The sequence below is a fragment of the Corvus cornix genome, chromosome 3, assembly GCF_000738735.6.
Source record: "Corvus cornix cornix isolate S_Up_H32 chromosome 3, ASM73873v5, whole genome shotgun sequence".
In the NCBI taxonomy this organism is placed as follows: domain Eukaryota; kingdom Metazoa; phylum Chordata; class Aves; order Passeriformes; family Corvidae; genus Corvus; species Corvus cornix.
The window spans coordinates 22,730,871-22,743,539 of NC_047056.1; the positions used below are offsets into that span (position 1 = coordinate 22,730,871).

At 40.5% G+C, this 12,669-nt stretch overlaps 1 protein-coding gene across 1 annotated transcript in view; it reads left to right on the top strand.

Annotated features, from left to right (window-relative positions):
* Nucleotides 1-12,669, top strand: part of KCNH1 (potassium voltage-gated channel subfamily H member 1) — a 177,329-nt gene that overhangs the window by 12,006 nt on the left and 152,654 nt on the right. Inside the window, exon 4 of the mRNA XM_039569735.1 lies at nt 9,252-9,380. Coding sequence (XP_039425669.1) covers nt 9,252-9,380 — 129 coding nt within the window. The remainder of the gene's footprint in view (nt 1-9,251; nt 9,381-12,669) is intronic.

The following is a 12,669-nucleotide window of genomic DNA, read 5'->3' on the forward strand; positions in this document are numbered from 1 at the left end:
GACTATGTTGTGCACAGTTGTTTTCATCTACTTAATGTTACCTGAAGTGTAAATACACTGAAGTCTTCAGCCGGGGTAGATGTTAAGCTGAAAAGTCTCATTCTGGAACTTATTTTGCTCTTAACAATTTTGCCTTCTAATAAAGGAGCTGGTACTGCCTGCATGCACTGTCTGTATGGCCTTGCTTTGTGCTGCTTTCCTCCTAGCCCTACCTGCCTCCGATGTTTACCTATTTTCTAAAAGCTGATTTCTGTTCCTAGCACAGTTTGTGGCCGTGGGGACCATATGCAGCTCACATCTATGCATCCAAAGCCAAGTAAATAAGCTGCAGTCCTGGGATCTAGGAGAGTCTGGAATTCTCTCTTAGTTATCAGTGATTTGGCACCAAGAGACTATGCAGCTACTCTTCTGTCGTGCTGCAGCATATGGCCTGTAGTAGAGCTGGGGGCCTCTCTGTCTTTTTTGCAGATTTAAAGCAAGGTAACCGTGGAGTGAGGAATATTTCCTGCCCTGCTGTGCACTCCTCTGAGGAGAGGTGGCCTAGAACAAAGTCCAGCTGTGCAGTAGCTGTGTTGTGTGACATTCCAAAAGACAGAGCTGCGATGGTTCTGCTCTGTGCACACAGGGTCACAGGCATGGGAAAAAGGGAAGCACAGAGTTTGCTTTCAAGCTTAACAAAACGCAGGGCACCTAATGTTTGTTAGATTTATAGCTTTAGAGATGCATTAACTACTGTTGCAGAGACTAATAACACTAGAAAGTTTTAACTGAAAAATATAAGAAAAGGGGACATTGTGGAACTTCTTCTCAATATAAGCCACATCACAGAAAAACACTGTCCTGTTTACCAGTCACTTAGCACCCAGACTGCTAAGTGGCCTTTCCTCTGTGGTCACCTTACCTCTGCCTGCAACTATGGCAATGGTTCAGCTAATGAACATGATTGGTTCTAACCTGCTCTCAGTTTGAAGGCTTGGGAAAGGACCCTGAATTTTGTTAGACATCCTGCTCTTTGTTTCTTCTGTTTTGTCTCTCTGTTCTTTCCTCATTCTATTTTTCTTTTTCAAATTAGCCAGTGAAATAGACAGGAAATAGATTTTTCTTGTTCTTTACCTGTCTGCTCCCTCCTTATAAACTTAACAGTCATGATAAATAGCAAGGTTTTTTTTCCATTTTTGAGTTGTTGGATAATTGGTACATTTTCCACAGCCTGCACATGTAATGTAATTCTGGCTGCTTTGATAGTACAGACTCTATCCTTTTGGAGGAACAAAGGAAAACAAAATAGGAGTTTTGAGTTGATAATGATGTTGGTAGTGCAAGTCAATCTTGTACTTTTAGGAGCAGCAGCCATTTTTCTCTTTCTCTGAGTAACAATTATTCCCTGGTCCTACATGTCAACAGCAGAGTGAGACATTTAATGATGTTACTAGAAGTGATAGGCTATTTTCTTTTTGACATGGCACTCTCCATGGTGGTGACCAAGGGCTAGTATTTACTTGGTTGTGTGATAAGAATTCCCCATCCAGCTGTTGACAGAGTACATCCACAAGCCTCATTGCAGTTCACAGTATCAACTCCAGAAACAACATACAATTTTCTGCCTTCATCATGTTTGCATTTATGGATGCTGCCTCTACCCTGGCCTTTCCTTTTTTTGTCCAGTCCTCCCCCCATCCAAAAGTGACTATACTCTCTGTTTTCAGAACTTGAAGTTGTGATAGAGATTTGGTGTTTCCTTGGGCTAGGCCCTTGATGACTTAGCAGACATGTAACAATCATTGTAATTCTCTGGAAAAATTGCTTCCCAGAAATAAGAGCTTCTTCAGGATAATTGGAAGCAATTAGAGCAAACAGGTGCACAGCCACCAGATTTTTGTCATTGTTGCTTTGATGCCATCCTGTTGCATTCAGTGGGGATTCATTGTCACACCTGGAAAGACACAAAGTGAAAGCTTTCTTTAATCTGGACTGCAAAATGACAACAGGCAGACTGACAGTAATTTCACATGACAGCTTCAGTTCCATTGTTTAATTAGATGTGAGCATCCAGTGATGCTGGAAGTATTGTTTATTTTTACATGGAAAAATTAAAACATTACTAAGTCTGAAGTCAGTGGAGATAAATTAACCTATACCAAGGAAGGGTACAGCTGATGTATTAGAAAATACTTTATATCTAGCCTTAGTCATATCTTACCTTACCTGATGTGTTTTGAACATCTAACTTCTTATGAGACTTTGACAGCTATTTGTTAAGCTTTTACACTTTATGGTCAGCCTCATGAGTTAAAAATGTCTGAGTAAATTAAATTTGGATTTTCTTTGCCTAATTTTTCACCTACAATGTAGGCCTGGCATACAAACAATGCAAAAGCAGGCTTGTTCTATATGCACTTGCTTTCATTATTGATGAAGAAAATTTTTGTAAGAATGCAAAATTTACTTGCTTCTGTTTGCCTCTGAAGAGGTGGTGTCCAATTGAAATCTAACCCCCTTTTCTATGCAGTACTTGACCTACTTCAGTGGAAGAATATTTGAAGTGGGGTGAGCTCATCAAAGGTGAAGTGCATCAAGAGTTAGAAAGAGTCTTCAAGTGTCCCCTGTCTGAGCAGAGGCATTGCCACTGCTTATGGTCTGCAGCTGTGCTGCAGAGAGGGTGTTAAGACAGCTTTATTTTTTTTGTCTCAGAAGTTCTCTACAGATAGGACCAGCAGAATGCTTGCCAGAATGCTGGGTTGGCTGTAGGTAACTATTTTGCACACTGCAAAGCAGTTTTGTAGAGCAGTAGCTCTCTGCTGAGTAAACATATTGTGGTGAGAGTCCCAAAGGCTGGGATGCACTTTCAGTTTGTGCTGGGGTTCACTTCCCTGTTTTCTGGGTGCTTGAATGTTTAACAACTTTAATACTGTGAGTTTGGGGCGGGGCGGGGAGTTTATTTGTCTGATTTTTAAAATTTTCATTTTAACATTTGCACAGTCTTCTCCCCTCCTTCCTTCTCCCTTCTTCCCCCAGTGTATTAGAAAGCCTTCAGATGTCAGAGAATGACAAATAAGCCTAAAATAGTGACTTGGTGGATTCTACTTGCATTTATCTTTGGGACCAGTGCTTTCTATAGACGTTCAAAAGGAAACAACCCCATCCTAATTTGTAGGCAGCAAAATTCACTTCAGGGTGGTAGACCTGTGTTTGCTCACCACTAAAGAGTTTCTCATAACTGTTACTGGTTAAAACCATCTTGTGTGTGCTGTGTCTATAGTGTCTCCAGATGGAAACCTTTGCTAACCCATATCATTGCATGGGAACAGAAGCAGGAAAGAATAATGAGGGTGTTGGAGTCAAGTGACATATATCCTCCTCGACCTCTCACTGAAGTGTAGCTCCATTATTTGTCAAGCAGTATGCACACCTGCATCTCCTGTGAAATCCATCTGTGTGAGTTCAGTTACCTTCAGCAAGGTCAAATTAAATATTTTGGACTCATAAAACTGGTAATTCCCATTGATCTTGTCAACTTCAAATGTGTTGGCAAGCAAGATCTGCTGTCATCTCCACAAGTATGTACTGAATTCCCAGTAGTAATCCTTAAGTATTTTCTGGGGTAAATGGAAAGAAGATCTCAAGACTTTACTGTGTCTTCCTTATACTCATGTTCTGTTCTTCAGAGAACTCAGGATCGGGTGAACCATGTCAGCACTACTGCGGTACAAGGGTGTGTGCTGAACCTTGTTTTCTGCTGTGTTGTTTCAGTGTCATAGGATAACCCTTGTGAGTAGCAATTCCACCTTTGGGGACTAAAATTGTTTTTCCTTATCTTAGCATGTAAAGATCTGACCTTTGGAAGCATTAGGTGCCACAGCATCCCAGCACCAGGTAGAGAAGACATGAAGGTAACAGCTTTAAAAGTGCTGGGAATGTATTTAAAGGTACATTCTTGTTGGCACAGAGTGAGCTGCACACTGAGTTGGTCTGTTCTCATGTGGTACATGCTCTCTGCTCCAAGCTAGAGTCTATAGGAAGACTTTTGTTCTTTGTCTTGCATGGTCAAATATCACAGGCTTCTCTGAACACTTGGTTAAAATCTGGGTGGGTACAGTGGCTTGCCAAACTCTCTCTGATCACACCTCATCAGCTGGTTTGCTAGCTGGACATTGGGCAAACTGTTCTGTCTGTGTGGGATAGAGAGAAACAATCTCATACTGAGTACTTGGGATAAGTGAAACCCTAAAAGGGGTGGCTGTAATGGTCAGCCATGCTGTTTGTATAACTTAAGTCGTGCTGTCTGCATTGCTGCTTGTAGGAATCAATGGAGACAGGGCACGTGCTTCCATACTTTTCTATCCATACTGCTCGCCTGTTTTCCTTCAGGGCAGTAGGTGTCTGATGACTGTTTGACTGAGACATGATCAAGTAATGCAGAGGTTGTGCTTCTTAGAGGAAACTTGCCCCATTCATTAATGGCAGTGAAGATGTCAGCTGAATTGTCAAAACATGGTTTTTTCATTGTATTTATAAATTAATTCTGGTTTAATTAGTGGAAAGAAAAATTGTGTACTGCAGTTTTATTTAAACTGTGCTTTTTGTAGTTTTGAAAAACAGTTGGCCTCTTTGGTTAAATGGCTCAAGGTATGGGCAAAGAGCATATTTAAAGAGTGATTTTGATTTTCATCTAGGCTCTTTTTGTTTGGCAGGAATGAAAACTTAGGAGAGCTCAGTGGTATGCTCCAAGAGAAGCTGGAATAGACCTTTAAGACCTCTTTCACTTTGATGCTGTAAGAATTTCTGAAAGACTTCAACCAAAGTTAAATATTATGTTAAATGCTGGTGTTCCTGCCCAGCAAGGGACTGAGCACATATTGCTGGAAGACACAGGACTGGAAAAGAGGAGAAGGAAGAGAGAGTAGTATTTGTCTTTCAGATGGGAAATTGAAAGGCGTGCAGACATTTATGGTGTGTTAGTCTGGAGAAGACATGGGCCTTGTATCACAGCTCTTAAAATAGTCTTTGCTTTAAGGTAACACCCTCAGTGTTGTGCTCAGGCCATAAAAGCCTATCAAGAGCTGCACCTGTTAATTCTGGATTGGCTTCATAACTTTGGTACCACGAGCCAGGCTGGTCCTATGGCTACTATCAGGCATTCATTGTAGATTTTCATTTCTTCTCAGTCGTTCACACTGCTTGTCCTGCAGCTTTGAAGGGACATTCCCTTTTCTAGCATGATTGGTCCTATGCCACTAGACAAACTCTGGATTCTTTCACTGCTGATTCCAAATCTAACAGAAGCCAATGTAGCTCATGAGTGTTTACTTTTTTGTTTGTGCACTGGTATTATCACTGAACTTTACCAGGGAGAGAGGTTGCCAGGACTAAACAGAAAATGTAAATGGAAGTAGATGTATTGTTGGAAACACTGGTAAACACTTTCTGTGTGGCTGTGCATCAGTGCAGACTGGGAAGTTACTCTTTTTTGCTGTGAGAACTCTGGAACATGCTGCAATTTCGCTGCCTGAATAACTTGAAAATCAGAATCTGAAAATCACATTTTTCATTAAAATGGCCTTGTTTGTGCCTCTTGCTAGTCATGGTTGTCTGGCTGAGCAGGGATGTTGGCTTTGACACCAAGAGCATGAGGGCTGCCTGTAGGACCCTGAAATTCTAGTTTCCGACCTGATTTATAAGTAGTTTATACTTTGGCTTTCCTGTTTAATAGTTAAATAAACTGTTTAATGTTTAAAAAGTAAAATTCTTCTGATAATTAAACCAGTATGTGGGACAAAAGCTGAGCATGGCCACTTCTTGGCTGAGCCATTTGGTGTGTTCCCACAGTTCAGGTCCCAGTTCTGCTGTGAATGTGCTCCTGGTTGCAGAGCACTGTGGAAAGCCCATGTAACCCAGCACTGTGAGCACTCACCTCATGACTGTATTTTTAGGTCCACTTTTCTCCTATTCACAAGAGACACTGACAAGATGTTAGGGAATACACTGCAGGGAAAATACAATGTTGTGGAAGCAGGTACATGGCCTGGCAGAATTTTCCTTCTACTTGTTTCTGCTGTTACAGTGTTACTGTGTAGATCCCAAACTGGAAGATGACTTCTGCAAGCCGTGCATGCCATCTTGATTTTGCATTCTGTTTGTGGCACTCAGGAAATTACAAGGGTACCCAAATAGTGCATTTCAGCAAACACATCTACTTTAGCTGTCGAGGGCATCTGGCTCTTTCTTTTAGACTGTGGGACACCTCACTAAGTTCTACACTTGGTTCTAGGTAAAAAAGTGTTTTGTCTTCCTTCTTCCTGTAAATATTGCAGCACAGGAGTGGGAGTCAAGGGAGTCAGGAAGTAAGAACTCTGCTGATGAAAGCTCCTTGCCCTGCAGCAGCCTTCGGCAGGTTATTGGGAAAAGTCCTCTTGCTGCATTCAGAACATGTTAGAAAACTCCTGCAACAACATACTATAGCATAACCATAAAGGGAAGATGACATCATGCATCTGACAAATAGCCAGAATAAGAGGGTGAATTGCATCCTTTCTGTGTTGAGTACAGCATCTTCAAAAGCACGGTAGTAAGCTTTTATAACTGTGAGAGGCAGAGAAGAAACTGAGCATGTAATTCAGCCTCAATGCTATGAAGGTTAATAATGTGAGCAGCCCATAGCAGAATGGCTGTAGCTTGAAGTAGTAAGGCAATACAAAGTGGTTTTGGGGAGGGGAAAAAATCCTTAATCTAAAAAAGCGCATGTAGATAGAGATCAAAAAGCAGGGCTATAGATGGAGATCCTGGCTGATTAAAAAGTTGCAGTGTTAGTGAAGGGCGTTGAAGTGGGTAAAATGAAAAGCAGTTAGTCACCAAGGAGTCTCTGTAAAAGCAGGATACAGATTTGATCAGCCTTAGAATAGTTCCCATGTGAAGTTGGGAAAAACAAGTAGGCAAGAAGAAATTGAGATAGACAATTTTAGGAGCTTTTGAGAAAGGGTAGTGTAAAGGGTGTTACTGGCTAGAAAATTGCTGTTGGCTGCTTTGTGGCAGTGTCTTCTAAGCTCATTAGCAAGTTAGTGATGATTTTACTGGCACAGTTACTTAGCTGAATCTTTTTTCACACTTAGCATGTTTGTTTGCTCATACTTTTTTGGAAGGGGTTGTTCAGGAATGCTACCTCTTTAAAAAAAATATATTGACCCTTGAATACTTTCTGCCATGCAGACATATTTCAGCATATTTCAGAAATGGCCACCAGTGATTCCATCTGGATTTCTCTGCTTCTTGAGCAGAGGCCTCCATGCATCATAGACCCTGCTGTTTGTAGAAGTGGCTGTACATATGGCATGGAATCTCAGCCAGGGTTTGAAACTGCCTGTGTGTTATGCAGGCACAGTGGGAGCCTTAGGAATTGAACTTCGTTTATGGAAGTTGTCCATGGGTTTTGGAGATGCCCTATCTTTCTGTAGCCAGAAAAGATTGCTCAGCACTGAGGCTGGGAAACAGCCAGGTGAGGCACTGGTAGCAACAACCTCCCTTATATTAACATACCTGGAAAAAAAGCTGCCTTTGCTTCCTTTTTTGAACAGTAACTTGTGAGGTACCTGGGGTTTTCTTGTGACCCTTTCACAGCCAGAAAACACAAGTTGCCCTTGTTAGTAAAAACTATTGCATGAAACATACCATGTGCTCACGTTAAGATACTGAGCAGTTCAGGGGAAAGAGAATCTGATCACTAGCATGGAGGAGGGTCCTGTGACTGAGAAAAAAAATGAATAGTCTTCTAAGGTCACTCTTTCTAAAATAGACTTTGCTACATAAGTGACAAAAATTGTGTGGTGCTCTTTATTCTGGCTTTCACAGAGGATCAAGCTCCTGCTGATCCTGATCTTATTTTGGCCCCTGGTATGTAGACCCTTCTCTCCGAACATAGCTCACAAGGGACATGTAAGAAAAATGCTGCTCACAGCAAGCAAGCCTAAATCCTCACTTTGTCTCTTACTTCTTGTGCTTGCAAAAGCAATGATGAATTGTTTTCATCATCACTGAGGGTGTAGAGGCAGTCTGAAAACCCAGGTACGAACTCCCTGAGGGCTCAGATCTGGAGTGTCCCTATTGCCCTGTACCTCAGAGTTGGAGAAGTCATCTTTTTATGTCTAAAGACTGCAGACTTAAAAATGCTGCCTTCAGGGAGGTCATGTTATCACATACAGTAGCCAAATGCTTTGTTCTGAGCCCTCCAATCAGCTTTTACTCAAATATCACCAAAATCAGTGCGGTGAGTCCTGTGAAACAAGTGGTAGACACTGCTGTGTTACATGGAACTTTATTGGTATCACTAGGGTCTTCTCAGCAGTCTCAGCAGAACTGCCAGAAGTATAGAAAGGCAGGGCTGACTGATTCTCCACTCGAGATGATCTGTGTGGATAGAGGTAAAGGAGAGATGGCAGCAGCATCTGAAGGGTCGTATTGTGGGACCACCTTTTTCTGCTATGTGTAGGCTTTAATCTGTCAAGCAGTTTTCATTAGCAGATCACCTACTGCAGTAATTAGAAAGGTGCAGTTCTGTGCTGGACAACTTTGATCCCATCCATAGCTTGTGTTCTGGTCCTTATGCCTGGTTCTCTCCTGAATTCAGCTGAGTCTTGCTTCACACTGAGGGGGGATTGGGAGGCTCAGGACAAGGCAAGCTGGAAGGCAGCTTGGGAAGGGTTGCATGAGGGGATTTACAGGCTAGACCAGAGCTCCTGGAGCCTGTCTCTGAAGTTTGACATAGGCTACCATAGTAGTTAGGGCATGGTCTTTTTTAGGGCATTCCCTGTTGGCAGGGAATTATAAAGTCAACCAAACTGATCATGTTCTTGAGTTGAGACTCTGTGTTATGCTCATGTCCTAGGCACAGCTGGCCTGGTCTCAAATCCTGCACAGAACCAGCAAGACACTGTTGTGTGCAGCCTTTGCACATACGTGGGACTGTCCTTTCAGGAGATCACAAGGCAGTTCTTAATTTCAAGTGTTAACTTTGCAGGTGACGTTCAGAAATAGAGTGATTCCTGAAGATTAAAAAGCTAAGCAGAGACAGAGCTCTTAAATAAGAGAACTTAAATAACAAACTTTGCTGCTGCTTTGTTATTTTTCCTAATAGGTGTTTGTGAAAAGAGCCAACATTAAAGATACTTTTACAGATGGCTGATTTGAGATGTAAACATCTAAACTGGCACATTTACTATTCTGCCTGCCATTGACCAACTCTTTGATGTGTTTATTTCCAGGAACACCTGTCTGGTTCTTTGTGAAAATTGCTCCAATTCGAAATGAGCAGGATAAAGTGGTTTTATTTCTTTGTACTTTCAATGACATAACGGCTTTCAAGCAGCCCATTGAGGATGATTCATGTAAAGGTTGGTCTTTTTCACAATTACATATTTATGCTACTTTTGTTTGTTTGCCCTGGTCTTGAAAGAGCTGAAGTCCTTTAAATACCCAAGCCAAAGAATTAAATGTTAAAATAGCGTGTAGCTGTTCCACTGGGGATGGCATTTGTGCAAGAAATGGTTGCTGGTTTCTTTAGTGAAATTGCTCTGGCCTGCACTGGAAAGGGTCATTGCTAATGAAAGCCCCAAGTGCTTCAGAAAGCCCCGTTTACATGGTAAATAGGTACTGTTCTTCCTTTTAAATATGTTACTAACCCACTCTCCAGCATAGCCTTCAAGCATTCACAATGTTGCTCAACAGCCCTGTACAAATTGTGTGTGAAGCTGTATGCAAAAACTGAGGAATTAACCCTGGCTGAGTCTAGCAAAGATCGGAATAATTTAATTCTGCCTGACTTGATGTTACTTGCCATTATTATGGGATTTCTTAGGTTAAAGTTCTGGACTAGTTTCCTTTAGCCTATGTGAAGAGATTCCAGCTATCTTAAGTGGAATCAGGTTCAAGCTGTCCTGGTGAGTGAAGTAGCACTGCAGTGTTCTGCTCTTAACCCTTTGCTGAGCTACAGCCTGGAAACCTGGAAGCAAACTCAGCTGTGACAGCAGCATAAACTTGCACTCAGGTTCAGATCCTGTCAGAAATAGACCTTCTGCACCCTATGGTGAATTACAGGGACTTGTGTCCTCTGGGGTAAAAAAGGATGTAAGTTCTTCTGTTGTTTGCATTTTTGTAGTATTTAATAATATTTGTAGTATAAAATTAAACAGGAAACTTACTGTGAAGATGAACTGATTTACATTTATCCTCAAAATGTTATTCTTTAAAAACATAGTTTCTCAAAGTGGAAACACCTGTTACCATGAAAAAGGAAGTTCAACCGTGACAAACATACCCTCTTCCAGGCTATGGGGGTAATTTTTTTCTCTTTTTAATGCTATTTGTTTGGTTCCTTATTGCTTCAATAAAACTAAAAAACTTACCTTGTCAGAAAGTCTACAGTATTTTTTCCCTGCCTAGTGGTCCTCACTGTATCCTGATGAGGAGTGACAGCACAGATAAATCAGCATGATGCAGTAAAGCTGGCTCTCATTTATTTGCCAGTAGTGAAGGCCCTTGCTTCATTTAGTCAGTTGTTAAGCAGGACTTTCACTCAGGAGCGGTAGCTGTGTCTTTTTGCTTTCACAGGAGTTCCCTTATGTGGAAGAGATAGGCAGTTTGTCCTTCACTTTCAACACAAAGAAACACTAACATTTTTGTTTTCCATTCAAATATATTAAAGAAAGGGAATGCTAATTATTTTTTTTTTAATCTCCTTTGGATCTTGAAGTTATGCTGTTCTTGCAGTGAGCATGGTAATTCTCAGCAGTTGCAAATCTCCAGCAGTATAGGCACTAAACCTACGCTTGAGTGCATGGATTTGCAGAGGAATTCATGATAAGCAAAATTTCTCCCTCTGGCCCATGGAAACTGGCAAAGTGACTAACAGGTTGCAAACAGAAGAACTGAATGTATTATTTAGAGGCCACTGATTCACAGTGCACTCCTTCCCTGAGTGCCATGTCTTTATGTACAGAAGGGCTTGTGCACTAAATGAGTCTTCCAAATATTATTTCTGGATCTCCTAAAATTAATAAAACTGCCGAAGTTTCATGCTGGTAAAGAGTTGTCAGTCACTTTATACACAAATCAAGCAGGATATAAATGGAACTGCATTTTCTGTTTTCATCCTTAATTTATCGATTTTTCTTCCATAACTTACTTGCTGTAGGCTAGCTTTGGAATTTGGGTGTGTGATGTTGTATTGTCACTTCATGGCTAGATAAGCAATTTCTTGGAAGAGCTGATTTGTCAAAGAGACTTTTACATGCGTGTCCATGTCTTTAGTACTAGATCTTACTGTGCAATTGTATACTGTGAGAGAGGGGAAGAAAAGACAGGTATGGAGTGTAAGATAATCATCTGTAGTAGGCACTAGGATTCACAGAGTGAAAAAATGTTTTTGGAAAATCTAAAAAAGGTAAAATTGTACTGGCTTGTTCTAAGAACCATTACTTTAACAGACATGAGCTTTGAAGAGGGCATATTCTCTGTGCTGTGTACAATGTTACACAGGAACTTTGTAGCATGATTCTGAAAGACAGCAATTTTCTTTGTAGTGTTTCTCATATTCTCAACCCAAATGAACTCTCAATCTGAAAAACTAAAACTGTGAACTGAAAACTGATTGCTGAATCAATTCTTTTTTCTTCTTTCACCTTCAGTCAGCTTAGCAAGTACTTTTCTTTTACTGTGTTTGTATGTGAAATCAGTTTCCTATGCATATGAGTACTTAATATGTAATAGGTTGCCTGTAGATGCAGATATATGTTAATAAAATGTGCTATTTGCACAGTTGCAGAAGATTATAGATAAGTATTCAAGTTTTTCAAAATCAATGCCTGTATGTCTATGTAGAAAAAAACATTAAATCGATCATGTTCTTGTACTACATAAAGAGCAACTAATCTGTCAGGCTAAGCCTGCTTAGCTGTGGTGTATCTTGGTTTTCTGTCACCTGCTGGCAATTTCAAGCCTGATTGTTCAGCTGCAAATGATGCAGCTCCTTGAGTGAAAAGTGTAGAGCTGTAATGGCAGGTGTTTGACTACACAAAGATGAATAGGCATCTTTTATCTGAAGGTGACTCAGAGGGATAGAAGGTCCCAGTACCATTTTTCATGCTTAATAATTTTTTTTTTATTGATTAATAATGTCAGACATTGGAATTGATGAAACTAGAAAATATTTCTAAAGTCACATAAAAAGTAGACTTCTTGTAGTCTTCGTTAATTGATTCAGTTAATTTAGAAGATGTTTATTTTATGACTGCCATGGAAGGTAAGTAAGCTTGCTTTAAAATGCAGCAGCTTTAAAAATAGTGTGTTCTAAATAAAACCACTTAAAAATAGTGTGTCAGTGATGCTGATAATATTTTTAAACAACTTCTTTCCACTTTTTCCCGTATGCTTGCCCCTTTAAAAAAATCAGGGAAACTAGGTTTACTTGAATAGAAGGCAAAATCAAGCTATAACATAGCTAAATTTGGCTTGTCAAGTGGTAGGTCACCTTCTTAGCTGAATTTTAAAGTATATGCTATATTTGGAATTAATGCATTTTTGTCTGTATATGTCTCTCCTGGTTTGACATCTAACACACCAAGTATGAGATGCTTGAGAATAGTGTATAAAGTGGAATGCATCATTTTATGCAAAACAGTTATT